The following is a 27,124-nucleotide window of genomic DNA, read 5'->3' on the forward strand; positions in this document are numbered from 1 at the left end:
GGTTGTGTAGTTTCCCATTGACTTGGGTATGGTTGTGTCAATTCCCATTGACTTGTGTATGGTTGTGAAGTGTCCCATTGACTTGTGTATGGTTGTGTAGTTTCCCTTTGACTTGTGTATGGTTGTGTCAATTCCCATTGACTTGTGTATGGTTGTGAAGTGTCCCATTGACTTGTGTATGGTTGTGTAGTTTCCCATTGACTTGTTTATGATTGTGTAGTTTCCCATTGACTTGTGTATGGTTGTGTAGTTTCCCATTGACTTGTGTATGATTGTGTAGTTTCCCATTGACTTGTGTATGGTTGTGTAGTTTCCCATTGACTTGTGTATGGTTGTGTAGTTTCCCATTGACTTGTGTATGGTTGTGTAGTTTCCAATTGACTTGTGTATGGTTGTGTCAATTCCCATTGACTTGTGTATGGTTTTGTCAATTCCCATTGACTTGTGTATGGTTGTGAAGTGTCCTATTGACTTGTGTATGGTTGTGTAGTTTCCCATTGACTCGTGTATGGTTGTGTAGTTTCCCATTGACTTGTGTATGGTTGTGTAGTTTCCCATTGACTTGTGTATGGTTGTGTAGTTTACCATTGACTTGTGTATGGTTGTGTAGTTTCCCATTGACTTGTGTATGGTTGTGTAGTTTCCCATTGACTTGTGTATGGTTGTGTAGTTTCCCATTGACTTGTGTATGGTTGTGTCAATTCCCATTGACTTGTGATTGGTTGTGAAGTGTCCCATTGACTTGTGTATGGTTGTGTAGTTTCCCATTGACTTGTGTATGGTTGTGTAGTTTACCATGGACTTGTGTATGGTTGTGTAGTTTCCCATTGACTTGTGTATGGTTTTGTCAATTCCCATTGACTTGTGTATGGTTGTGAAGTGTCCTATTGACTTGTGTATGGTTGTGTAGTTTCCCATTGACTCGTGTATGGTTGTGTAGTTTCCCATTGACTTGTGTATGGTTGTGTAGTTTCCCATTGACTTGTGTATGGTTGTGTAGTTTACCATTGACTTGTGTATGGTTGTGTAGTTTCCCATTGACTTGTGTATGGTTGTGTAGTTTCCCATTGACTTGTGTATGGTTGTGTCAATTCCCATTGACTTGTGATTGGTTGTGAAGTGTCTCATTGACTGGTGTATGGTTGTGAAGTGTCCCATTGACTTGTGTATGGTTGTGTAGTTTCCCATTGACTTGTGTATGGTTGTGTAGTTTACCATGGACTTGTGTATGGTTGTGTCAATTCCCATTGACTTGTGTATGGTTGTGTCAATTCCCATTGACTTGTGTATGGTTGTGTCAATTCCCATTGACTTGTGTATGGTTGTGAAGTGTCCCATTGACTTGTGTATGGCTGTGTAGTTTCCCTTTGACTTGTGTATGGTTGTGTAGTTTCCCATTGACATGTGTATGGTTGTGTCAATTCCCATCGGCTTGTGTATGATTGTGTAGTTTCCCATTGACTTGTGTATGGCTGGTAGTTTCCCATTGACTTGTGTATGGTTGAGTAGTTTCCCATTGACTTGTGTATGGTTGTGTAGTTTCCCATTGACTTGTGTATGGTTGTGTAGTTTCCCATTGAATTGTGTATGGTTGTGTCAATTCCCATTGACTTGTGTATGGTTGTGTCAATTCCCATTGACTTGTGTATGGTTGTGTCAATTCCCATTGACTTGTGTATGGTTGTGTAGTTTCCCATTGACTTGTGTATGGTTGTGTAGTTTCACATTGACTTGTGTATGGTAGTGTAGTTTCACATTGACTTGTGTATGGTTGTATTTAGTGTCCTGTTGACTTGTGTATGGTTGTGTAGTTTCCCATTGACTTGTGTATGGTTGTGTAGTTACCCGTTAATTGTGTATGGTTGTGAAGTGTCACACTGACTAGTGTATGGTTGTCTAGTTTCCCATTGACTTGTGTATGGTTGTATAGTTTCCCATTGACTTGTGTATGGTTGTGTAGTTTACCATTGACTTGTGTATGGTTGTGAAGTGTCCCATTGACTTGTGTATGGTTGTGTAGTTTCCCATTGACCTGTGTATGGTTTTGTAGTTTCCCATTGACTTGTGTATGGTTGTGTAGTTTCCCATTGACTCGTGTATGGTTTTGTAGTTTCCCATTGACTTGTGATGGTTGTGTAGTTTCCCATTGACTTGTGTATGGTTTTGTCAATTCCCATTGACTTGTGTATGGTTGTGAAGTGTCCCATTGACCTGTGTATGGTTGTGTAGTTTCCCTTTGACTTGTGTATGGTTGTGTTGTTTCCCATTGACATGTGACTGGTTGTGTCAATTCCCATTAACTTGTGTATGATTGTGTAGTTTCCCATTGACTTGTGTATGGTTGTGTAGTTTCCCATTGACTTGTGTATGGTTGTGTAGTTTCCCATTGACTTGTGTATGGTTGTGTAGTTTCCCATTGACTTGTGTATGGTTGTGTAGTTTCCCATTGACTTGTGTATGGTTGTGTCAATTCCCATTGACTTGTGTATGGTTGTGTCAATTCCCATTGACTTGTGGTTGGTTGTGAAGTGTCCTATTGACTTGTGTATGGTTGTGTAGTTTCCCATTGACCCGTGTATGGTTGTGTAGTTTCCCATTGACTTGTGTATGGTTGTGTAGTTTCACATTGACTTGTGTATGGTAGTGTAGTTTCACATTGACTTGTGTATGGTTGTATTTAGTGTCCTATTGACTTGTGTATGGTTGTGTAGTTTCCCATTGACTTGTGTATGGTTGTGTCATTTCCCATTGACTTGTGTATGGTTGTGAAGTGTCCCATTGACTTGTGTATGGTTGTGTAGTTTACCATTGACTTGTGTATGGTTGTGTAGTTTCCCATTGACTTGTGTATGGTTGTGTAGTTTCCCATTGACTTGTGCATGGTTGTGTAGTTTCCATTGACTTGCGTATGGTTGTGTAGTTTCCCATTGACTTGTGTATGGTTGTGTAGTTTTCTATTGACTTGTGTATGGTTGTGTAGTTTCCCATTGACTTGTGTATGGTTGTGTAGTTTCCCATTGACTTGTGTATGGTTGTGTAGTTACCCGTTAATTGTGTATGGTTGTGAAGTGTCACATTGACTGGTGTATGGTTGTGTAGTTTCCCATTGACTCGTGTGGTTGTGTAGTTTCCCATTGACTTGTGTATGGTTGTGTAGTTTCCCATTGACTTGTGTATGGTAGTGTAGTTTCCCATTGACATGTGTATGGTTGTATTAAGTGTCCTATTGACTTGTGTATGGTTGTGTAGTTTCCCATTGACTTGTGTATGGTTGTATAGTTTCCCATTGACTGGTGTATGGTTGTGTCAATTCCCATTGACTTGTGTATGGTTGCGAAGTGTCCCATTGACTTTTTTAGTTTGGAAGGAAATAATCTGACACAATCGTACCTTCACATTAACCATCAACATATTCTGTGTACCTCCTGTTAGTTTTTATTATTATGAAGAGGTTTTTGATGCATTTTGGAAATAAAATTTCTGATGTTTTTTTTTCTAAAAAAAAAAAAATAAATAAAAACAGTTGGGCGGCGATTTCGAAAGGCCTTCTAAAACTGGCGATTTTTTTTTGCGGGGGGGATGGAGCTTTGAAAAATCTCACGCACAGCTGGCCTCTGGACTTGGCATCTCTGACAACTAGTTTGTGTTTGTTTACTCCGCCTAACTTAACTCCGCCCTTGTGACGTCGAGGCAAAGTTCGCCACCGCGATCGAATGGCGACCCCCGAAGGGTCAAAATATATATTTCCAGGTGACTTTAATGGCAAGGCTTCCCATTATATTTCTGAACTGCTTCAAGTGTACACTGCATCAAGGAATCTTCGATCAAGTTCCATGCTTCTCCTCATTGAACCCAAGCCTCGACACTCTGACTTATGGGTAACAGGTCTTTTTCTTCAGCCGCACCACGCATCTGGTACATACACTCTACGATCTTGTCTTTGTACAACAAAATTCAAATCTCTTCTCAAAACATCTTATTGTTGTCTTATTTTATTTAAAATATTCATTTTGTTTTCTTTCAAATTACTTATCTTTCAGAGCTCCGATGAAGAAGATGCGCAACCATGTCCTACCCCCGAGACAAACAATTGACAGCCGGAGGTGGCACAAGATGAACAATTCTGGTAAAGACTACCATCAGACTAAAGCAGAAGCCATTTTGTATCTGAAGGCTCGCCTCAAGCTACTCAGAATTCTCAACATCAAAGACAACGACGGGGCCTTCCAGATGTAGACAGGTCTTCCTAACTATGCCGTCTTCAAAGTTTTGCACGACTATCTGAAACCCAATTCAAAATGTTCGGGAAAGAACACACTTTTACTTATACAGGAAGGTTGCCGAAAAGTGGTAATTTGCTGTTTGGCTTTCAAAGGACCGCCCGCCGTTTTGGTTTAGTGCACACGTCCAACGTGTCATCCGGGCATTTGTCTTGTCAACACCTTTCGCTATTGGCATCTATAGGCCTAAATATAATAAAGTGAAAACCACTTTCTCCAATTATATTTTTTTTAAATTCATTTGAAATGTTTTTGAGACAAACTATGTGATTGTTGCATAATTATTAACACCTAGTATGAATATAGAGGTTGCGGTTGAAGTGAAAGTTTTCGCTGCATTCGATTAAAATGTACACGATATGCATGTGGTACTTTTCTAATGAAATTGTTTAAATTAAGATTTTTAAAACAATGAATAATTCCAAACCGTAGCACCGTCAAACTTTCATAAACTAATTCCTCAGACAGTTTTGCAAACTGTCTGTTATATTTATGAATCTATTTCATAACAAAGATTTAAAGGGGAGTGTAAAAGAGGAATAACGAAACGATTCCTCTTTTATATTCCCCTTTGTTTCTTTGTTGTTATTTAATTTTGAAAAGCCCGCCCCGCCCATCGAATGTTCGTCGTATAACTAGAATCAAATTGTATTCCACGCGCTCGCGTAGTACTTGTACACGTACGCGCTAAAACTGCTGTCACACGCATCGCGCTTGCTTCATACAAAATAGAGTGCCCTCCAATGCGTGCGCGTGTCAATGAGTGCATCATGCGCGTTTGAGCGCGTGGCGGGTTGATTGCGCGCGTTTGAAAAAACTCATTTTTTTCGAGAGAATGTTCATTTCCCATTCTTTGCGTACCGTACAAACAGGTATTCTTTCGTGTTCTTGCGGACATTCCTATCGACTATTAATTTTATCATGAGTTCTTCAAGCTCAGCTTCACTCGGTGCCGTTTCTTGCCCAATCAACTCCAACACATTCCCCGGAAAGTTGTGGAAACTAGTGAACGGCGGACGGTTCCAGTCCATCGGCTGGAGTAACGCTGGAACTTGCGTTGCAATCAACGGCACGACCTTCAAGAATGAGGTCCTCTACAATGAAGAATTCAGCGTTTTCAAAACGCAGAACTTCTCTAGTTTCGTCCGGCAGCTCAACCTGTACGGATTCCGGAAACTGGCGGCAGTTTCCACCAAGGAGAGCATGTCCGGGGAGGACGTCCACCATTTCCAGAACCCTTTCTTCAATCGGAACCGTCCGGAATTATTAGGCCACGTTCGCCGGGCTGGCAATCGACGTCGAGGAGGAAGCGAGAATGCCGAGAACTCGTATTTCACCACCATCCCTTACAACCGATTTGGCCATCTGTCCTCGGGCTGTCGTAACTCGCAGACATTGTTCCACCACCAGGGAGCGACTTATGCCCCGGTCAAGTCCGAACCTCTTCATGATATTCACAATCGCTTCAGCCCGTACCAGCAGACACCGTTCACCACTAGCACTGTCCAACCGAATTGCTACGGTCCCTCCTCGTGGAGCCCAAGTGTCAACGGAGCGGGAGTCGGCGGCCTTCACGGCCTGACGTTGATCGCGAGCACGGTCAGCGGGTCTCTCACGGCAACTTGCCCGGCAGAGCCCCGGCAAGTCGACTTCCCTACGCTATTCAACCAACAGGGGCAGCTGAAGAAATTTGTCGTCATCCAAGAAGCTGACATTGGCCAAAGCTTTATGGGCAGTGTGCAGAATCCAGGCGGTAAGTTTCGACGCAGATGTGTTTTTACTATTTTTAGGCCTTTAATTGGAGTAAGACTCCCGACGGTGTCACTTATATAATAGTAGGCTAGGCCTATCTGGGCTGAAGGGTGTGCATAAATAATGCTCATGGCGCACATGATTACATGCATTGTTAAGTTTTTGATTGGTCTTGTGCATTTTGTTGCTTTGCCACTAACTTGTTGCATAAAGAAGGGTCGGAGGATGGATCAGTGTTTGTTTGGGAAAAACTTATGTTCGGATATAATTTCAAAAACTATGATTTTTCTCAACAGGTATTTCATTGTCAAGATGTAATGACCCCCTGCTGACTACCAACTATGACCCAATGTTGTGTGCCATACCACAACCGAGCCCTCCTCATCACCCACCCACCACCAGCCAAGCATTCATCATGTCTCCGACCCCGTCCAATCAGAGTGGTCTATGCTACAACCTGGCCCAAGCCGGACACTCCGGACTGAGCAGTGACCCACAACCATTGCATCTCGCGTCTAGTGTTGGCCAAGGGGTTCCAGTCTCTACTACTGAGGTCCCAATTCAGGTCTACACAAACCTAGCCCCGATTGTATCCGTAGACAGTCAACTGCAGCACCGCCAGCAGGTATTGGTATATCAAAGATGGGGGAATACAAATTTTATATGGGTGATAGGGAGGGGGGGGGGGGGGCTAAATGGATATTCCAATCACTCAAGTGCAACTGAGAAGATAAAGCGACCGTTGCTAACGATCTAAAGGGTGACGTAATAGTGACGGTGAAGGTTTTTACTAACGTGACCTTTTTTATGACCGTCACACTCATAAGGGACCCTCAACAAAACAAACAAAAACAGCATCGACACAACATTATACAAACTTATAAAGGTTTTTTTTTCATTGACGTTGTTCCTCTATAAATGCACAGGAGAACAAAATAACAAGAAACATTACAGTAACAGTAACATTTATTGTCGAATAAAAATACTGAAGTGGACAAAATAACAAGTTTTTGTGTGCAATACTTTACAATGTTACTTATTTTGTATATATCTTTTTCCTTATAGGTCTGTCTTCCCCAAGTTTCAAGTGGAGAGCCGTCAGGCGGTTCATCTGCAACAGTTTCAGAGGACTGTGGAAACATTGAGGGAATGTCCAATGTATGCACCAGTACGGGTGTATAAACATGAACTATACCACAAGAAGTATCAGCAACTGATTGTGGAAAGCACACCAAGGGCCGGGGGGGGGGGGGACTCAGAACCCACCCCCTCTTTTCCTCAGAGCATCACTCACGTGAAAGACGTGTACATCAATAGTACGAATTTGAAGGAATAATAAAACAACATTTTCAAAAATGGCACATCACTCGGTTTTTATAGCCTGTGCACTATGTTTTGTTGCTGTTTGAGCAATAATGAAATGCACAAAATAAAGTATGACTCGAGTGTTCCAACAACCCAAAAAATGTAAGAATTTAATATTACTTTAAGTGTAAAAATGAAATGTTTTGTAAATATATTGTTGGAAACTTTGGACCGTTTGTGAGATGACCGTCTTCTTGTGAATATGTATTTATTATTACATATTATTTTATTATAATTATTAAATATTTAAATATTTATTTATTTGTTAAACTTATAAAATTAGTGGCGAATTTACATATTTTAATTATTGTGTTATTATACATTATTATACATTGTATGAAATAAATATAGATACTGGAGTCTTTAATTTATGAATAAATGTTGACTGAATGTAATTGCCTCGTTGTGAACTCGGGCTAAACAAAACATTTTCGGAAAAGTTTGGGTTGGTTGGGGGCCAAATGCTGTCAGCAGAAACGCCGTAATTGTTTATGTGTGTGTTTGGGATTACGAAAGCACAAAATAAAAATATTACTATAGGTGAAAATCTCTTCTAAACTTGCAGTGTAATCAGAAGATGGGCTCCATCTCCAAGTGTTTTGGTAACAAATAAAACTGAAAGTATAATAGGGACCCGATCCGAATTACAGGCCCGGTGTCAGATGCAATTGTGTCCGCCATGTAATACTGCCCACTCCGGACATTTTTGCATATGCAATCGTGTCCGGGGCTATGCAAAAACCGTCCGGTGGTGGACATGTATACATGACTGGAGACCAGACAACTCGACGGTTCAGACAACTCGACAGTTCGGACAACCCGACGGATGATTTGTTCAACCGTCAGACAACTCGACTTGGGGTCCAAGACAAGTCGACGGATGGTCGTGATGGGGGCTCAGCGCGGGGCGGTAGGGGTAAATAGCGGCCTGTGGATGTACTGACTAGCGACTTGGCGATAATGCAGGGGCGTTCCCCCGGGGGGAGGGGGTACATTATGGTGGGTGGGTTTAATATCTAGGCAAACGGATAAAAATGATCAATATAGGAATGATACAGGAAAGTTCGTGTAAACTTGACAGTAAACGGAGTTCGGCCGCTCAACCGTCGACTTGTCTTGGCCATCCGTCGAGTTGTCTCAAAGTCGAGTTGTCCGAACGGACGAGTTGTCCGACGGACGACTTGTCTTACGTTCAACCTACGTATGCAGCGTTGATATTCACGTGTTTTTATGATTGCAGCGACTACCACCCAAACGGTCGAACATTTCCCAAACATTTTCCATGTCATTCATGACATGCACTTTATAGCTTGTAAAAAAATGGTGAACGTGTTCCGACGACAAAGCGTTTAATTTACTGCAATGGTGCGGACACAACTTCATATGCAGCAGCGTCCGGGCGGACACGATTGCATATGTAAAACCGTCCGGCAGACATTATTGCATATGCAATAACGCCTCCAGATAGTATTGCAGAGGACATAGTTACATGCGACACCGGTCAAAAATAATATATGAGCATCGTTTGTGCCAATTTGTTTGAGAAAAAGATCGATAACTCAGCCCAGCTTAACTCAGCCTAGCCTCCTGAAAACCTAACCCCATTAAGTCTCCAATATGATGCATGTTGCCTGTAGTTGCCTTCCGCCGGCAGGTGGTGACGCTGCTGACTTTCAAGAAAGCAGCAACATTGAATCTTTAAAGGAAAAGCTTACGCAGTTATCTAGTTTTTGAGTGACGATTTCTTTTTGTTTTTTTCCTGAATGGTTACTGCTGATCTGATGTGAAACTACCCTTTATAGCCTTTTCTCTGCCCCTATGTTACATTGTTGCCTATATAAACGATAACATTAAATTTATAACTAAAGGAATTGGACAACCCCGCCCTTTGTTGTTGCTTAGATGGAAGGTTATTCTGAGACGATCGTGTTCGGCCCGCCCCTTTGTGTTGTTGTGTGTACAACAAAATAAACATAAAATTGTCTTGCCCAAGCTTTCTAGAGAAGATGTTATAGTATTAATAGTTAAAAGGAACCTGACTCGATTTCCAAAAAACTCTTTCAAGTGAAAAGTTCTTCTGAGTGAGACTACCCCCTTTAATAAGGCCTGGGGATGTCAAACAAACATTATTATTAAAACAATTCTTTCATACATTTTCCAAGATAATCTCTTTCAAGTGAACAGCTGGTCTGATCATGGTCTGAGACTCCCTCCTTTTAATAGACCAAGTTCCCCGCCTCTTGTTGTTGTGTACTTATTATGTACATCAATTATAAAAGTGACGTCAATATTACGATCGGTAAAACCATGGGTAATCAGCGCCCAGCATCTTCAACAAACATGATGTCGTCATCAAACAAAGTGAAGACCTTCCAATGGTGCCCGACAACCACAGATCAGAACCACCTGCATACGCACGGAACAAAATAACAGGGAACCAGCTTAGTTAGGGCCATACTAAAATCATTACATTATTTTCTACACGGTGTACAAAAACAAGACAAAATGTCGTACGCTTATCTCTTCAAATATATTATTATAGGAGACACAGGTAAGATTTTCTTGTAACACATAATCATGTTTCGTTGTTCTTAGTGTTCGAATGATATTTGATCGTTTTGGACGGTAGCGTTTTTGACGTGTTTGCAAAAGCAAATCTGTCGATTTATGCAGTGTCGACGTGGTTTTTTGTCATGGTTTGTGCACAACCCAATGGCGATTGAATAATTTTCATTTTCAAGATGGCTGCGTTTTACTATTTTTAGTTAAAAAGTATGGATTCAGTCACCAATCAGTCAATAATGCCACTGCTGGTAGCAGTGCTATTGTATGGAAACCTTGTCTGACTCTGCTCCTTGATCTCTCATTAATAAGATGATTTCGTTAAATAATGCTTGCTCACATAATCAATAATTTTTTTTTTTATATTACTAGTACTACTAGAAGTAGAATTTCAATAAACACAGCCTGGCTGGATTGGGTTTGATAAAGGTGCCCACTGTTTTTGTCTTCCTATAGTACTGGCAATGCATGGATGGATGGTGGAATGTATTATTTGTTTATCGAACACCCTGTTTATCAATCAAGTTTTAAAACCATATTATTTCATTGTTTGTTTAGTAGTGTTATGAATATTATTGCTCTTGGATTGAAACAAAAACAAGCCCAAGATTGAAACAACGAATGCAAACGCATATAAAGTTGACTTCATTTTTTTTTTGAGAACCATGTTTGGCTGCACTACTTGTGTGTGGTGCAGGTCAGGCTAATTATTTGGGGGACAAAATATTAAAATTGTTCTTTCATTTTTGTTACATTTCCAAGAAAAGAAATATTAAATTTATAATTAAAAATAAAAGAATGGGACTGAATTACCAAGATTATCTCAAAACTTAGTTTTGTTTTTAGTTTACACTGAATTGTGAAGTACACATCCCCATAATGTTTCCCGAACAAAAATTGCCTCTGTCATGCATTGGGTCATTGTTTTGGTAACCCCTCACAAATAAACAATTAAATTTTCCTCACAAAGGTGCCCATTCATAAGAAGAAAAACAATTCTTTGCCCTTTCAAATACAAACATTGTGTCTTTTGTTAACCAACAATTGTAAACACCACCATTTTGTATTGATCATGCATTTATGTTTTTGTTTTAAAGGTGTCGGAAAGTCATGCCTTCTTCTACAGTTCACAGACAAGAGGTTTCAACCTGTACATGATCTTACAATAGGTAAGTCTCCCTCTTTATTACTGCCCTCAATGCACATTATGTTGATTGAGTAGGGCGCCCTCGCCTAGAAGTCAAAAGGACGTTGTTAAAGATGCCGTGTCAGATTTTTGGTTGATTTGACCCCAAAATTTTGATGGGGGTCGAAAAAGTTACAAGCTTTCATTTGAGCCATTGCTTGAAAAAAGTCTGCCAATAATTAGTAGCAGCATGAGCAGTGAAATAAAGTGCTCAAAACTAATTTTTGTCGGGATCCCGACAAAATATCACATGACCAATTCTGATGTGTTTTATAAGAAACGTTTAAAATTTTTGTCATGGTTCCTGACCATTAAAAGTAAAAGTGAAACTTTTTTTTTATGTTTGGGGCAAAAAATCTGACGTAGCATCTTTAATTGGTAAAACCCTGTGCGCAGCGCATACAAATCTGTGAGTTTCCATGATTTCGTCATCGTATTACTACAAGTATTGTGAACACTATTATGTTTGTAAACTTTACCTGCACAAGTAGTCTAGTGGTAAAACATCTTCTCTAGCAACTTGAATGCCCAACAGATTTAAAAAATCTGGAGGAGAACCCTGTATGTTAACATACACAAATGACTGAAATCAACACAGTGCATAGTGATAAAAAGCGCAGTGCGACTGCAAGGTGTGTTTGAGTTGCTAGTGGAGGACCACTAGCTAGAGATCCATGACACTGTCAGCGGGATACCAGTGAGAAGGTTATTGGGTAATGAATACAGGAAGTCATTCATACTGTAAAGTTGACTTTATTATCAGGTTGAATCTCGATTGGTGGAAACCCGGGAGTTGAGAGCGCAGCTTCTCAACATACGGTGGAGATTTGGGTCAGGTTCCCAGTATAGACGATGTGACCTCTGACGTCACACGAAAATCATAACATGATTTGCGCGCACATCGCCGGGCAAAACCTTTGTGTTTTGGCAGCCAGCTAGAAAGTGTATCCAATCTTACCATGACTACGTGTCTTTTTGCCCGGCGAAACATGACGTATACAGTGTTTTTTTCAACAGAGGGCGGTTTGAATGTAAACATAGGTCACATCGTCTATAGTTGTAGCTGTGTTGCTTTACAGGGTTGGGGGGGGGGGGGTCTTCTGCGATAGATGATGCCCAGAGCTGTTTAAGAGAGTTTGTTAAAAAAGGAAAACATGTTTTAATGTGATGTATATTATTTTATTTGTGCAGGTGTTGAATTTGGAGCCAGAATGATAAACATTGATGGAAAACAGATAAAACTGCAGATTTGGGACACTGTGAGTATGTTTGGATGCACCTTCTCACAACCCAACATTGTTTTTTTGCAAGCACAAGTTTGTGATCTCTTTTGAGTAGTGTTGCCTCTGCAAAGAACTGGTGGTTAACGACTCAACTTTTACATTAGTTTGCTCTGATTGTCTTCAGGAGAAAGTACCCTGAACTAGTTGAGTGAGGGATGGTGTGTGAAATGATGAGATATGTCATGCTAATACTGAGGGCTCACGTAGCGTCTTAACTGGACGCCACGCTGGAGCTCAATGAGTTGAAATTCTTCTCATTAAATGAATCTGATCACACACCAAACCCACATGGCCTTCTGGATGCTCTGACCTCTAGAATAGGTCTGACCCAGACATAAGGAGAGGTCATCATCTGACCTCGATGTCAAGGTTCATCAACTTCACATTGAGTTCATTACATGTAGGGCTTGATTTTTACATTTGACTGCAGGCTTGAGGCCAGTAATTTAGGTAGGTCGGGCTAGTGAACTCAGGTCCGAACAAATCTGGCTGTCATGTCATTTTCAATTGAATAATAGTTAGCCATGTACAGTATAACAAATTAGATCTACATATATTTGTGTAAAGCCTCTTTCAGTGATTGTGCCTGTAAAACGAGTTCAGCCCGGTCCAATCATACAATAATCATGCAAAAATGGAGCGAATGTCCCTGTGTCACAATTAGAAAAACAACACATGCAATGTTTGCTCCCTGTGATTAGCTTCGCTGCTCGCACTTGCTTTCGCGTGAAGTACATTTAAAAACCAGGTTACACTACGTTATACTGTGACTCTGGTTGTTACAAAAAAGTACAAAATATCTTTTTCAGTAATAATATTGTGATTCATAAAAGTAATTGTATACATATAGGCCCAGTGGTTTTGTAGGTTTTACCCCAAATTTAAGCCCCGATTTGAGGACAGCAGTGATATTCCATACCAAGTACACATGTATGTTCATGTATCTTGGGACATACTGGGAAATATTGGATGTACACTGCAGAATGCATTTATGAGTGCTGCTGATAATATTATGCCTGCATTTAATCAATACATCACTGACCGTGCATGCACCATAGTGTAGTTGTGTTGGTTTTAGGACAACCTCTGACTGTGACAACACATGTACAAAATAATTGCAGTGGGAATGCAACCAAGTATAAATCGGGGCTTGAACCATGTACCCACTCAAGGATGTGCAGCCCAACCAGGTATTAAGGCCTGCATTGTTGGTGCTGGGTTATACATTTGTAAATTGGGGCGATACCACTTGTCCACTTGATGATACACAGTATCTAGGCTTGAACTGTAGCTACATGTATCTTGGGTATAAATTGGGGCTTGTATTTACGTACATTTGTGTACCACAGTTATCTGCTTGAGGCAGACCTACCAAGTCTCGCGCATTAGACGTGAGACTCGCGCATTAGGGGTCTGTCTCACGCTCTCACGCACCGCAACCATTTTCTCACGCATTAGGGCCAGACCAGGAAAAAAATTAATAATGCACAATCTTCAGATTGCACAGAGTTTTTCAGAATTATCAACTGGAGCTGGCATTCAAACATTGGGCAAATTTCAAGATTGCGCAGGCTTTTTGCTCTCTGAGAAGATTCAGCCGACAATTTGGGAATTCCGCAGCGCGCAAAACGCGAATTGCGCACATGTTTGTCTCGATCTCTAAGCAAATTCGTTGAATGCGCTCCACGGGCGTAGACTCAACAAGCAGACGTCTTGAGCGGAGGATTTTGGACAACATTTAAGCCAGAAATTTTAGGGGAAATGATATGTCACAATCGTACCTCCACATTAACCAGCAACATCTTCTGTGTACCTCATGTGAGTTCTAAGTATACTGAAGAGGTTTTATTGCATTTTGAAACACTTTTGTCTCAACAAATAATTGTATCCCCCTAAAAAATCTCACGCATAGCTGGCCTCTGAACTTGGCATCTCTGTTGAGGATACACAGACAAACTGTACCCAGGCATTAGCTGTGGGCATACCTTAGAGTGCTTGTACTAGGTGATCTAGATTTTATACTGGCATGAGAATACACAGCCCAACTGTGTATGGACTTGATTGGTTTTAATCAATGAGTTATGATAATGATTCAGTCAGTGACTGTACAGGTCACTACAGCCACACTGAGAATGCTGAAGGGCCACTGCGTGTAGTGTGGTTGACTCAAGTGTAAATGATCCTCTTGTTGTGGACGTATGCACACCACCATAGCACCATGCACAGTGTGTTTGTATTGTAGAGGTCAAAGGTCAAGGTCAAGGACGCCCTCGGACTGTGCATTTGTAATGGACATTTCATTAAATACTCTTAATATTATTATCTATTTTTTTATCCGCTAAAAAAAAATCACGAACGTGTTGGAAGTTTTGCCGTGATAAGTTGACATTTAGCTGTATTCTGCTGTATCTTTTGACACAAATTTGTGGGCCGCATACCACCATATTGAGCTGTTTTGGGCATTTTGCTGTTTATGGTCAAACTATAAAATAAATGCCTTTAATGGTAGGACCAATAAAAATTGAATTGAATTGAATTGAATTGAATTGAATTGAATTGAATTGAATTGAATTGAATTGAACTGAACTGAACTGAACTGAACTGAACTGGATTGAATTGAATTGAATTGAATTGAATTGAATTGAATTTAAGTACTGCAATAAAGTAGGCAATAAAAAAAAACCAAGATTGAGCTTTGGTGATTAAGCCTCACAATACAAAAGGGCCTGAAAATCGATTAAAAAAACTGGCTTGTTTTGATTTAAAAATTAGGCATTTAATTGTATTTCACATTATAAATAACTTAAATGATATAATGAAGTGCTCACACACAAGGATTTTTTCTGCTGCAGATTCAGTTGTATGAATTTTATTAAATTGTTGAAATGCATATTTGGAGTTCCTAGTGAGTGGGATTTATTGATCAATAAAAACATTTATTTCTTGGTTTCGATTTATTTGTTTGAAATTTATACGCAATTTTCAATTAATGACCTTTTGATCATTGTGGAGTATGAAATTACAACCAATGTGCACCGTGCAGATGATTTGTAGCATAAACATATGGTACACATTTTAAAAAGAGGAAAAAGATAGTAAAAGGAGGCACGTTTATGATTCTGTTTGTTTACACATTAATTTGAACACAATCGTTTTAAGTGCAAAGTAGTTAAAGACAGTAGACACTATTGGTAATTGTCAAAGACCAGTCTTCTTACTTGGTGCATCTCAACATATGCATAAAATAACAAACCTGTGAAAATTTGAGCTCAATCGGTCATCGAACTTGCGAGATAAAAATGAAAGAAAAAAAACACCCTTGTCACACGAAGTAGTGTGCGTTTAGATGGTTGATTTCGAGACCTCAAGTTCTAAATCTGAGGTCTCGAAATCAAATTCGTGGAAAATTACTTCTTTCTCGAAAACTATGTCACTTCAGAGGGAGTCGTTTCTCACAATGTTTTATACCGTCAACCTCTCCCCGTTACTCGTCACCAAGAAAGGTTTTTTGCTAATAATTATTTTGAGTAATTACCAATAGTGTCCACTGCCTTTAAAATTACACGTATTATGTGTACCTTGTGTACTTATCTGTAATGAAATGGAACCACTTTCACTTTGGACATGTTTATCGTCATGGGACAATGCACTTACTACCCAGTGCATGTACAATGCACTCAGCAAAGGGTGCATATTATGTACATAGTGTGTAGCATATGGATTCATGCACAGCCCACACTGCATACTACACAGACTGTGACCAGTCCGGCCATTAAATGCATTTCAATCAGATGTTTTTTAGACCCCCCCCCCCTCCCTCTCAAAAGTAAGCTTCATTTAAGAATAGACTCACATATTCAGCATTTAAAATTAAATTTATATGTGTACATTATAATCGGTTTAAAGGCAGTGGACACTATTGGTAATTGTCAAAGACTAGCCTTCACAGTTGGTGTATCTCAACAAATGCATAAAATAGCAAACCTGTGAAAATTTGAGCTCAATCGGTCATCGAACTTGCGAGATAATAATGAAAGAAAAAAACACCCTTGTTACACGAAGTTGTGTGCGTTTAGATGGTTGATTTCGAGACCTCAAGTTCTAAATCTGAGGTCTCAAACTCAAATTCGTGGAAAGTTACTTCTTTCTCGAAAACTATGGCACTTCAGAGAGAGCTGTTTCTCACAATGTTTTATACCATCAACCTCTACCCATTACTCGTCACCAAGAAAGGTTTTATGCTAATAATTTTGTTGAGTAATTACCAATAGTGTCCACTGCCTTTAAAGAGAATTTTGATCAGACGGTTTTTTAATGGCCGTCTCTCCAAAGATTATAATCAGTTTAAAATGACACATACAGTAATATGTTTAACTTGTTTACATATAAATGTGATGAATTGAAACCAATTTCACATTGAACCTATTTATAATATTTGTCACACAGAGAGTGTGGCTCTATGACAGACCAATCCTTAAAAGCATTTCAATCAGACAGTTTTTTGACGGCCCCTCTCTAAAAAAAAATTGTAATGTCCATTTTTAGAATAGACTACTAATATAATCAGCTCACTCACTCAGGCTTTACTCCCAAGGAGACCCTTAGCTAATTCAATAATTCACGATAGCGTCTTGATATGACCTCTGGTACATGTATTAGATTATTAACTGTTGTTAATAATAAACCAATAGGTGAACTCTGTATTGGCCATATTGGCTTGAGGCTGGAGAATTTATTAGTGGAGCGATTGTTTGTCGGGCAGTGGTGAGGTACGTACATGTACGTCATACACGCATTATTGAATGCAAATATCAACTGCTTCTAGTGCTGTGGGTAAAACTCTGACTCCAGAGTTGATCCTGGGTGCGTTTTATTTTCCCTGAAGTGAAACAGAGGTAGAGTGCAGACTGCTCCGGGGATCACTGATGAGGAAGTCATAGCTTTAACCGTAGCACAAGTAAAAACAGTCGATGGTTGTTTAAAAAAAAAAAAAAAAAATTAAAATTAAACATAATACTGTGTCTTGGCGCTAGGTACAAAGATTTGATGCTGCTGGTTGCTATAGGTATAGTACACTGATTGATATGGGTTAGTACATTGGTTGTTATATAGGTCTAGTAGTTCATTATTAAGTATAGCGCGTCTTGTTTATGTGTCTTTCTAGTAAAATTAAGACACTATATCTGATCATATGTCGGGGCTCGCAAACCAATCAAAAAGTAGAATCTTTTTTAGAGGTGTTACACAATTACAATAATAAATCTGTTTTAAATAACTGTCTCTCCATGGGAAATTGTATTGGCCTTGTACAAAAAAAACAAAAAACGCAGCAATATTATACAGAAGTAAACAAGGATTAAATGATACGCTAAATAAAGAGTAAGACCTAAAACTTAAAAGTTAAAGTGCAAATCCAACAAGTAAGATCTGGTGACAGGTAGATCTGGTGGCCAATGGCCAGGAAATCATTACATGTGTCAGGTGCATAAATCATTACATCAGGATTGATGTATTATTGAATTGTTTGTTGACGATGAATTTATAAACGGCACAAGTCTTGTTGTCATTGTACCTGTATGTACCTGTACATACAGTGTGTTTGTGTGCACCATACAAGGCTGACAGGTAGTTAAAGTGATTCTCCATAAAAATTATTATATAACTTTTTTGAAGGTAAGTTTTTTAAATGGGGAGTATTTATTTGGAAATTTTTGTATTTAACAAATGTGCAAAATTTTTAGAATGTTTTTTTTTTAAATTTGTTTGTTTGTTTTTCTGTATAGGCTGGTCAAGAATCATTCCGGTCAATTACACGGTCCTACTACAGAGGAGCAGCTGGTGCCCTGCTGGTTTATGATATAACAAGGTACGTCATCGGCTGGATTTTAATATTCTCAATGTAATTGCCTAATCAGAGACATAACAAGGTCTTTGATTGGTTGGATTTTCATTTGAAAAATCTGTTTTGAAAAATCATCGCAGGTTACTCCCCAGCTCCCACCGATACCCATTTGAGAGATGATAAAAAAGCCTTGATCATTTGCACTAAAAGTGTCGCAAACTGACCTGGGCCCAATTTCATGGCTCTGCTTACCGCCGAATTATGCGCTTACGATCACAATTCCCAGCTTACGTGCAAGTGCCGAATTTCTGCGCTAGCCTTGTAAGCGTGTAATACCTAGTAACGTAGCAGAAGCCAAAGTTCGCCGCTAACCTGTGAAAAAGCGCTCACCGTAAGCACATAATTCCCTTCTTCCGTAAGCGCTAATTCTGTAAATACGGTAAGCACACCCATAAAATTGGGCCCAGGCCAGGATTTGAACCCGCATTCTGTAAACTACGGAACTACCACTACCCTAGACTGCTCGGCCACGACACCCAAAGTAAAACCCCAAACTCTGGAATAGACTTCTCCATGACATCCGTGACACAGCATCCTTCAACATGCTCAAGATACTTCTGAAAGCCCACTTGTTTCATGAGGCCTACCTTCAATGACTTATTTATTTCTTCTGTGCCTCAGCGCCTTTGAGCAAACCTTGGATTTTGGCCCTCAATAATAATACCTAAACTTAATAATACCAAAACTTGTATAGCGCCCTAATCATGTGTAAACATGCTCTAGGGCGCTGAACATGGAAAAATAGACAAACTAAAACATAAGAAAATACGGAATTATAACAACGGGAGTAAACATTCTTTAAAACATTCAACAACAAACTTAATCAATAGAAATCCTCAATACATTGATTATGATTGATTGATTGATTAGAGAGGATTGAAATATATTTGTTTGTTTTCTTTTCTGCCAATCAGGCGAGACACATTCAACCACCTGACCACCTGGTTAGAAGACGCCCGTCAGCATTCCAGTTCTAATATGGTTATCATGCTCATCGGAAACAAAAGGTATAGTGCTTCCATGAATGAGAATTAAAAGGCGTTTCACCTCCTGCTTGCTGAACCAATTGTGTTGTTCAGGACTATTCACGACACTATACATTACTTACGAAACACAATCAGACATCAGTGAAACGATTCTTTCAGCACCACTTTGACGTTATTGTGCCTACGGCAAACATTATGCCGCAGTGCATCTTGGGAATTAAAAATGAGTCGCAACTGGTGTCAAAGTCGCAACTATTTTAAGCATGACCAGTAAAACCACAGTGGATAACATTGAAGAGGTCAGATAGTAGATGGATCGATTGAAAATACTTTATAAAACATTCATTATAACTTGGGTTGTCTTGATTCACAGTGATCTGGAGGCAAGACGCGACGTCAAGAAAGAGGAGGGGGAAGCATTTGCGAGGGAGCACGGTCTGATCTTCATGGAGACATCAGCCAAGACGGCAGCCAACGTTGAAGAAGCCTTCATCAACACGGCTAAGGAGATCTACCAGAAGATTCAGGAAGGCGTCTTCGATATCAACAATGAGGTCAGCGTTTGCTCTTAATGTTTCCAGTGACTAGCTAAAAGGACCAGTTACACATGTTTCAGACAGGCGAGCCAGAGTCCTACCAAACCAAATAGATTAGGAGCGACTGTAGCTCGACCCAAATGAATTTTGGTTTCAGACAGGTGAACTAAGCATAAGGGGTGCTTTACGATCACACCAGTCCTCTCGTGGTGACAGCATGCACCTCAGGTCTACCCAAAGTGACCCACTCGACAAGCAGGGCACTGGGGGCCGACCTAGATGAGCCCTGTCAAAGCTATTCGAAAGTACCGGGGCAGACTGGGGGAAGACGAACGCACCCAACACTTACATTGGCTCGGCCCATGACGCGATTGATGTCTGAAACCAAGGCAGTCCAGAGCCGTTCTGAAAGACTGCCACAGTCAATCTTTCAACTTCTAGCGCATCCAGTTGCTCCTCACTGTTAAAGACGTGGAACTTTACATTTACTTAATTCACAATTTGGTTCGGCGCGACTCTGGAGCGCCTGTCTGAAACGAGTGTAAGATTTTCATTTCACTTGCCTGTCAACTTTTGCACTTGGCTATAATTCATACTAAATGGGGATACTTTTCAACACTGAAGTACCCATCAAGACCACTTGGAACGTATTTTGACGGACAGTTTCCTTCCTGCCGTATTCTGTCATTTATGGTACTTTTTTTTTGTTTTGTTTGTATCTCCCAGGCCAACGGCATCAAGCTAGGACCCCAGCACTCGCCAACAAACCCCACGCTACCATCACAAGGGGGCGGTCAACAGGCCGGAGGGGGCTGCTGCTAAAAATAGGTCTTCACATTTCCACAAAAAAAAAAAACTAAGGAGGGTGGCATTACAAGTAAGACGCGTATTATATTCTATGTTTAGACTTCATGTGCAACAACCAGTGTAAAACTTATTATTAAAAAAAAAAAAAGTAAAAAAAAAAAAAGGTGAAAATATGTAGTATATTCTGGTTATGTATTCCAAACGCCCGAGGGAGGAAAAAGGGATTGGTTTCTTTTTGAGTTGTGGACATCGGTAACCTTCCATGAATGTTTTTTGCATCCCACATGGAATTTTGTTTCTTCTGTGGGAAAAAAACCTCATTTGTAGTTGTAAAGTTCTTACCAAAATAAACGCATTATTTGTGATGTGATTGTAGATGAGCGCGATTGTACAAAGCCCAGCCGATCTCATTGCCTTTGAAACTGTTGTGAGATGTGCAGTGTAATGTATGTAGAGATTCTTTTCCTGGGCCTTTAGGTGGTGTTTTAGACACTAAATTCAATCATTACAAATGCATCGGGAAATCTAATTGGAAAACATAATGCATGGTTTGTAATTCCCAATTTTGAAAATTGGATAACTGCAGATAGTGTGGTGAACCGTACATTGTGTGGTCTTCTGTACAAAATGTGGTCAACCCTCCAGAGTGTGGTCAACCGTGCCTAGTACGGTAAACCGTACAGAGTGTGGGTAACTAGCTTTTATGTTAACTACATTGTTTTGTACAATACACATTAACTAACTTCTACAGAGAACCATGGATCCAAACCTGGGTTACAGAGCTTAGCTAACTAGTTAACTAGTTAACCATACTTTGATTGAGTCATACTTTGAATAACCGGTTAACTTGTTCAAAGTTTTGTATGGTAAACTTGTGTTCTCCGACTTGCAAAAAGACTTCAATTATGCGGATGTATAATGAAAAATAAATCAAAAACTTGTTTTAAAAGGAAGGTTATTTAAGAAATTAAAATGCACAAAGTGCTACTGGATGGTCAAATGTATGTGACCTAAAACAACGTGAGGTTCATCCAGTGAAATGTTTTCATTTTCCTACATGAGGTTTTCAATTACTGAGTGGATACGACAGAAGTCACTTTCACATTGTGTACCATGGGTACGTTTTCGGGGTCGTAACCAAAAACTGTTGAACTTGCGGTTGGTTGATCACTGGCCATTGACTAAAACAGTTAATTGGTATCGATCGGCAAAATGGACTCCAGTACAATGGTAACATCAAAAGAGTACTTCTTCTGAAATTTTTATCAGCCCGTTCTGACACAATGGACCGATCCGGCCTATCAATCAAACTGTGCGTGTTCACCCATTTGACCAATCACAGCAATGATTGTGGTTGGACAAACTTGGCCATGCGTGCGCGTATATTTGGCACGCGCGTCGGAATCGTTCCATTGTCTTTCGGTGTAAGTTGTATCCATATTAAAAAATGTACCATACAATGTATTGCTTTCTTCCTTTTGAGATTTGAAAAAAGAGAACGGTTTTAAATACCATGGAAGAAGTCTGCTTTGTTAGTACGGAGTAGTTCTATTCAGAACCATCAAGCATAGAAAACTTTAACAATAGAACATTTTTGTCTTAATTTGTAAGTTAACATTTTATGTTAAGAATTCAAATTAAAAACATTCATATATTAATCAAGCTGAACTAAAGGTTTTTTAAAAACACTTTCTTTGACTGTAATTACCTACAGCTCTAGAAGTATGTCTTATCATATTTATATATAAGGCTAAATATTATAAATACTATGTAGGAAATCAAATGAAGATTGCTTCTTTCTGATCCCCTTTGCTGCTTTATTTCAACATGGCTTGTTAATCGCTCAATCGTTTCCTGTTTCCCATATGAAATGTCTTTCCTTCCACCATTTCACTGGTACATGTTTTCTCCTTAAGTGGAGACTTTTTTTGCAAGTTATTTTACAAAAAGATCACTTAAACAATGATTAAAAAAGAAATTGTATTGCTTTATGATAAACTTTCTTGAAAGAGTAATTCATAACATTACTGCATGGGATAAAATCCACTGAAAACAAATAATTATTAAACATGAAATTCTGGTTAAAGAATACACCATAATTGAATGAAAAGCACATTGAAGTTGATGTTGTAGATCCTTTATGTCACGATTTAAGACGAAAAAAAATGTATATATATTAACATGATTAATATGCTTTGTGCACAGTGAATGTAACCGCTTTTTTGTGGCATGCGTCGAGTATTTGTTGTTATGTGATAACCTTGAAGTAATGGAATATAATTATTAGGGTACTAAGTTTATCTTTAAAAATATGCCTTATGTGGAGATTGCTGTCAGATTTCAGACATACGTACTATTCAATTTTTTGTAAAACAGTAATTTGACGACCCAGTTTGAATGCATCGGGGAAAGAGGGGTGTTTGTGTAGAGGGAGGGTATACTGATGGTAATTGTTGTCAAAGACCAGGGGCGATTTCACAAGGATAGTTCTAACTTAGGACTAGTCATACAAAACTTAAGTCTAGTCCTAAAGTTAGGAAAAGTAAACTCGAGCTAAGACTAAGACTTTGCGAAATCCACCTAGTATCCTTACTTCGTGTATCCCAATATATATGCATACAATAACATACCTATGAACATTTGGGCTCAATTGGTCAAAGACGTTCCAAGAAGGAGCCACCCCTCGTTGCATTGAGTTGTGTAATTTCAGATACCTGAGAAGGTTTCATGCCTGGAACCTTATCTCAGATTCAAAATTTGCGGGTGAAAATTAACCTCTTTTTGTAAAGCTTAAATTTTCACAGGTTTGCTGTTATATGTATTCATAAGATCACATAAAGTGCTGATACTGGTCTTTTGACAATTACCAATGTTGCCCAGTTCGCTTTAACCCACAGAGTTAAGATAGAAGAGTATCTTGCTGCACGTAGAGTTGTACGCACATAATATGTAGATTCTAGAAGTTTCAATGTTATGTTCAATTTTTGGAGAATGAGTTTAGCAATTGTGGGGGAAGAGCAATCGTTGTTGCCCAATTTCTAGGTACTGCTCTTTGGCAGCGTTTCTTGTTCAGCTTTTCACTATTTTCCTACTCTAAGGGATTATTAGTGCATGCGGTAGCTCTGTAAGCATGACATTTGTAATAATACTAAGAAAACGCCCAAGCTAACCAATATTCCTGCCTAGCCCTTATTTTCCTAAGGTGATTATGGATACTTCTTCTCTCTCAAACTCAAACATCCAAACTGTTGGACTCTGATTATGGTGGCATGCCAGGGCCCAATTTTATAGCGCTGCTTAGCGGCCGATTTTGTGCTTACTGTGCAATTTCTATTTCATAGCGCTGCTAACCGTAACCACACGAAAAGGCATGCTAACCTTCCGGTGCTTACCGCACGAAAATAAATGACGTCACAATGCAAATCCATGGTAAACACGCAATATGGCCGCCCAATTTTCTGCTACAGTAAGCATGCAAATTTGCTTACCGTTAAGCAGCGCTATTAAATTGGGCCCTGATCCTGAAAAGCATGATAAGTTTACTAGTGCAGTCCTCAGTCCAACAGAATCAAACAAAACATGCTGTTGGAGTTTGTTCGGTCTGGGATGGCTGACTGTACAATGAATACCTCAAATATGACAATTCTTTGCTTTTGGTTAGAATTACCATGAAGTCTGAAGAACTGAAGAAGAAGTGAAGTAAGGATCCAATTTCATAAAACTGTTAAGCAATAAACAATCTTGCTTAGCAGATAATATATGCTAAAATGGTTTCATGCAACCTTGAACCCATGGACCAATCCCATTGCATTGCTCAATCAAATTAATGGTAAGACAAGTTTTGTGCTAACTGTAACGGACATAATTGCTTAAGTGTATTTCACAGGGTAGCTAGAAAATAAGGTGACCAGCTTGTTTGCTTTCAGTAAGCACCAGCAGGTTATCAAGCCTTTACCAGAGCATAAGGTTAGCAGCTTTATGAAATGGAAACTGTAAGCACAAAGTTGGCCGCTAAGCAGCTTTGTAAAATTGGCTGAAGGCCCCGAGATGATTTTCCTGTACCGGCAGTACAGTGTGTGTAAAATACTTGTCGCACTCTTCTGTTGTTGCTTACAATTCCCCACATCTCCGAATACCTTCCCTGATAAAAAAAAATTAAAAATCTTAGAGCGATTCTTCAAACTAATGTATATCTTTATGTAGTAACCCGTGGTGAACCAACTGCATATTGTTTAGTCTTATTTATTGTAACTTCATTTATTTTTATTTCTTGAAAAAAAAAAAATGGTTTTATTGACTTAAATAATTAAGAGATTTATTATTCACTGTTGTTAATATTTTGTGAATCGTGACTAAGTTACACCACATAGTTTGATCTGTAAATTCCAAATGCAGGGACCGTACACTACTTTATGAAATTTCTGCAAGTGATTTCATGCTTACTTTTTTTTCCAGGTCAAACGATATCCGAGAAGAAATTGGATGGAAATTCAACTCATTTGACGAGTAAACTTTTAGGGTTTTGTTTGAAAACATACAATGATGTTTTCGATTGAGGAATTGGGATTGTTGGGCCTGGATAATTTTCGCCATTTTTCCTTCTCCCAGCATCCATCTTCTGAATTTTTTTAGAAAGTTTCTAACAAAACAAAAAAGTTATTAATCATAGTGTACAGTTCCTGAAAGCTGGCTCATTCTTCAAATAAAATGCAAAAGTTTCAATGATCCAAGAGAGGTTTTGCCTTGGAAGTTAAAAAAATGCTTATTTTATTTTGGGGGTATTTTGTTTGAAGTTTTGACCAGCTTTTTTAGGGTACCACTACAAGTCGCCAAACCAAATAGTAAATATAATTCTAATCTTGAGACTTTGGCAAGGGACTGTATGGGGGATGTAGATGCGTGATTTATTTTGCAGTTGGTGTTGGTTGTTAGGGCAACCCGTCTTGCCACAAAATGAAAACTAAAAAAAAAATTAATAAAAACTGATGAAAATGTACCAAGACGAATGTGTGATGTAGTTTTTTTTTTAGAAGTTCTGTTTGTGACCACCAGTACTCCTTTCAGCATCGAGGATTAAAAAATAAAGAAGTTGCCTTACATTACAAATACAAGGCCAGAGGGCCACTTCAAGGTGAGGGCTACACTGAACTGCCACCAGGAGTATGTTGCCACCTACTCATGGGGCTGAAACAGGGTTGCAAGGATGTAAGCATGGGTAGCCTACAATCCACTAAGAGTAGGAGCCTACTTTCCCAACTTATTACAAAGCAATTATGGTAAAACATTGTGCTCAGGGGCACAAGTGTCTATATACCCATATTTGAACCCCATACTCTCTTGCCGGCCGACAACACAAGAGCTTGGGTCTGGTACCCTGTACTGCTCAGCCAAAAGTACCCTTAAATGCAGTGGACACTATTGGTAATTACTCAAAATAATTATTGGCATAAAACTTTTCTTGGTGATGAGTATGGGGAGAGGTTGATGGTAAAAAACATTGTGAGAAACGGCTACCTCTGAAGTGCCATAGTTTTTGAGAAAGAAGTAATTTTCCACGAATTTGATTTCGAGACCTCAGATTTAGAACTTGAGGTCTCGAAATCAACCATCTAAACGCACACAACTTCGTGTGACAAGGGTTATTTTTCTTTCACTTTTATCTCGCAACTTCGATGACCAATTGAGCTCAAATTTTCACAGGTTTGTAATTTTATGCATATGTTGAGATACACCAACTGTGAAGACTAGTCTTTGACAATTTCCAATAGTGTCCACTGCCTTTAAACCGATTATAATGTACGCATATAAATTTAATTTTAAATGCTGATTATGTGAGTCTATTCTTAAATGAAGCTTACTTTTGAGAGGGAGGGGGGTCCAAAAACATCTGATTGAAATGCTTTTAATGGCCGGACTGGTCACAGTCTGTGTAGTACGCAGTGGACACTATTGGAAAATTTACATGTACATGTAACATACAACATGTACAAGCAGTCCTGATGCCAATTACAGGATTTGAACCGAGCTTAATTGCTGCTTACCGTAAACAAAGAATCTGTGCTTTAGAAGCAGGGAATTCTACGTTTACGTCATGTCAAAGGTTAGCAGGGAAATGTTTTGCATGTATGCTACCAGTGTTCACCTACACGACTAGCGCAGAAACTTTGCGCTTGCCCTGAAAGCAAGGAATGATGATTGCATTCGTGAAGAATTTGGCGGTAGGCAGAGCTATGTTAATGCACCATGGCTTCTCATCAAAGGTTAGAGGGGAGTGCACTCGAGTGCTAACACAAACAGAAAAGCAGTCAAAAGTTGAGTAGGTTTATAATCTTAGTTTTAATCCATTTTTGTATACTTCAAGTCTCTTAAATGTACTGTATTTTATTTATAAAACAAAACACCACAAAAAATGTTCAAACCATATTATTCTATTTGACATCTCGGTCTCATTATGATTATGTACAG

At 39.3% G+C, this 27,124-nt stretch overlaps 2 protein-coding genes and 1 non-coding gene across 3 annotated transcripts; all 3 read left to right on the forward strand.

Annotated features, from left to right (window-relative positions):
- Positions 1 to 5,123: 5,123 nt before the first annotated feature.
- Positions 5,124 to 7,863, forward strand: LOC139934947 (uncharacterized). Its single transcript, XM_071929374.1, has 3 exons — positions 5,124 to 6,033; positions 6,329 to 6,657; positions 7,098 to 7,863. Exons 1-3 carry the CDS (start codon positions 5,202 to 5,204, stop codon positions 7,212 to 7,214), a joined length of 1,278 nt encoding a protein of 425 aa, XP_071785475.1. The 5' UTR covers positions 5,124 to 5,201; the 3' UTR covers positions 7,215 to 7,863.
- A 1,990-nt stretch (positions 7,864 to 9,853) lies between these two features.
- LOC139934594 (ras-related protein Rab-2A) lies at positions 9,854 to 25,661 on the forward strand. Its single transcript, XM_071928877.1, has 7 exons — positions 9,854 to 9,948; positions 11,057 to 11,128; positions 12,337 to 12,404; positions 18,212 to 18,294; positions 19,245 to 19,337; positions 19,690 to 19,870; positions 20,579 to 25,661. Exons 1-7 carry the CDS (start codon positions 9,903 to 9,905, stop codon positions 20,672 to 20,674), a joined length of 639 nt encoding a protein of 212 aa, XP_071784978.1. The 5' UTR covers positions 9,854 to 9,902; the 3' UTR covers positions 20,675 to 25,661.
- LOC139935494 (small nucleolar RNA U6-53/MBII-28) lies at positions 12,591 to 12,704 on the forward strand. Its single transcript, XR_011785831.1, has one exon. It is a non-coding gene; the product is annotated as a small nucleolar RNA U6-53/MBII-28 (small nucleolar RNA).
- Positions 25,662 to 27,124: the final 1,463 nt, after the last annotated feature.

The sequence above is a fragment of the Asterias amurensis genome, chromosome 3 (assembly GCF_032118995.1).
Source record: "Asterias amurensis chromosome 3, ASM3211899v1".
Classification (NCBI taxonomy): Eukaryota; Metazoa; Echinodermata; class Asteroidea; order Forcipulatida; family Asteriidae; genus Asterias; species Asterias amurensis.

What these genes read in the sequence shown, in the direction of transcription:
- LOC139934947 (XM_071929374.1), top strand. Translation starts at nt 5,202, where the DNA reads ATGAGTTCTTCAAGCTCAGCTTCACTCGGTGCCGTTTCTTGCCCAATC. An exon ending in CAGTGTGCAGAATCCAGGCG is followed by an intron (nt 6,034 to 6,328) that starts GTAAGTTTCGAC and finishes TTTTCTCAACAG; the next exon opens with GTATTTCATTGTCAAGATGT. An exon ending in AACTGCAGCACCGCCAGCAG is followed by an intron (nt 6,658 to 7,097) that starts GTATTGGTATAT and finishes TTTTCCTTATAG; the next exon opens with GTCTGTCTTCCCCAAGTTTC.
- LOC139934594 (XM_071928877.1), top strand. Translation starts at nt 9,903, where the DNA reads ATGTCGTACGCTTATCTCTTCAAATATATTATTATAGGAGACACAG. An exon ending in TATTATTATAGGAGACACAG is followed by an intron (nt 9,949 to 11,056) that starts GTAAGATTTTCT and finishes TTTGTTTTAAAG; the next exon opens with GTGTCGGAAAGTCATGCCTT. An exon ending in AACTGCAGATTTGGGACACT is followed by an intron (nt 12,405 to 18,211) that starts GTGAGTATGTTT and finishes TTTTCTGTATAG; the next exon opens with GCTGGTCAAGAATCATTCCG.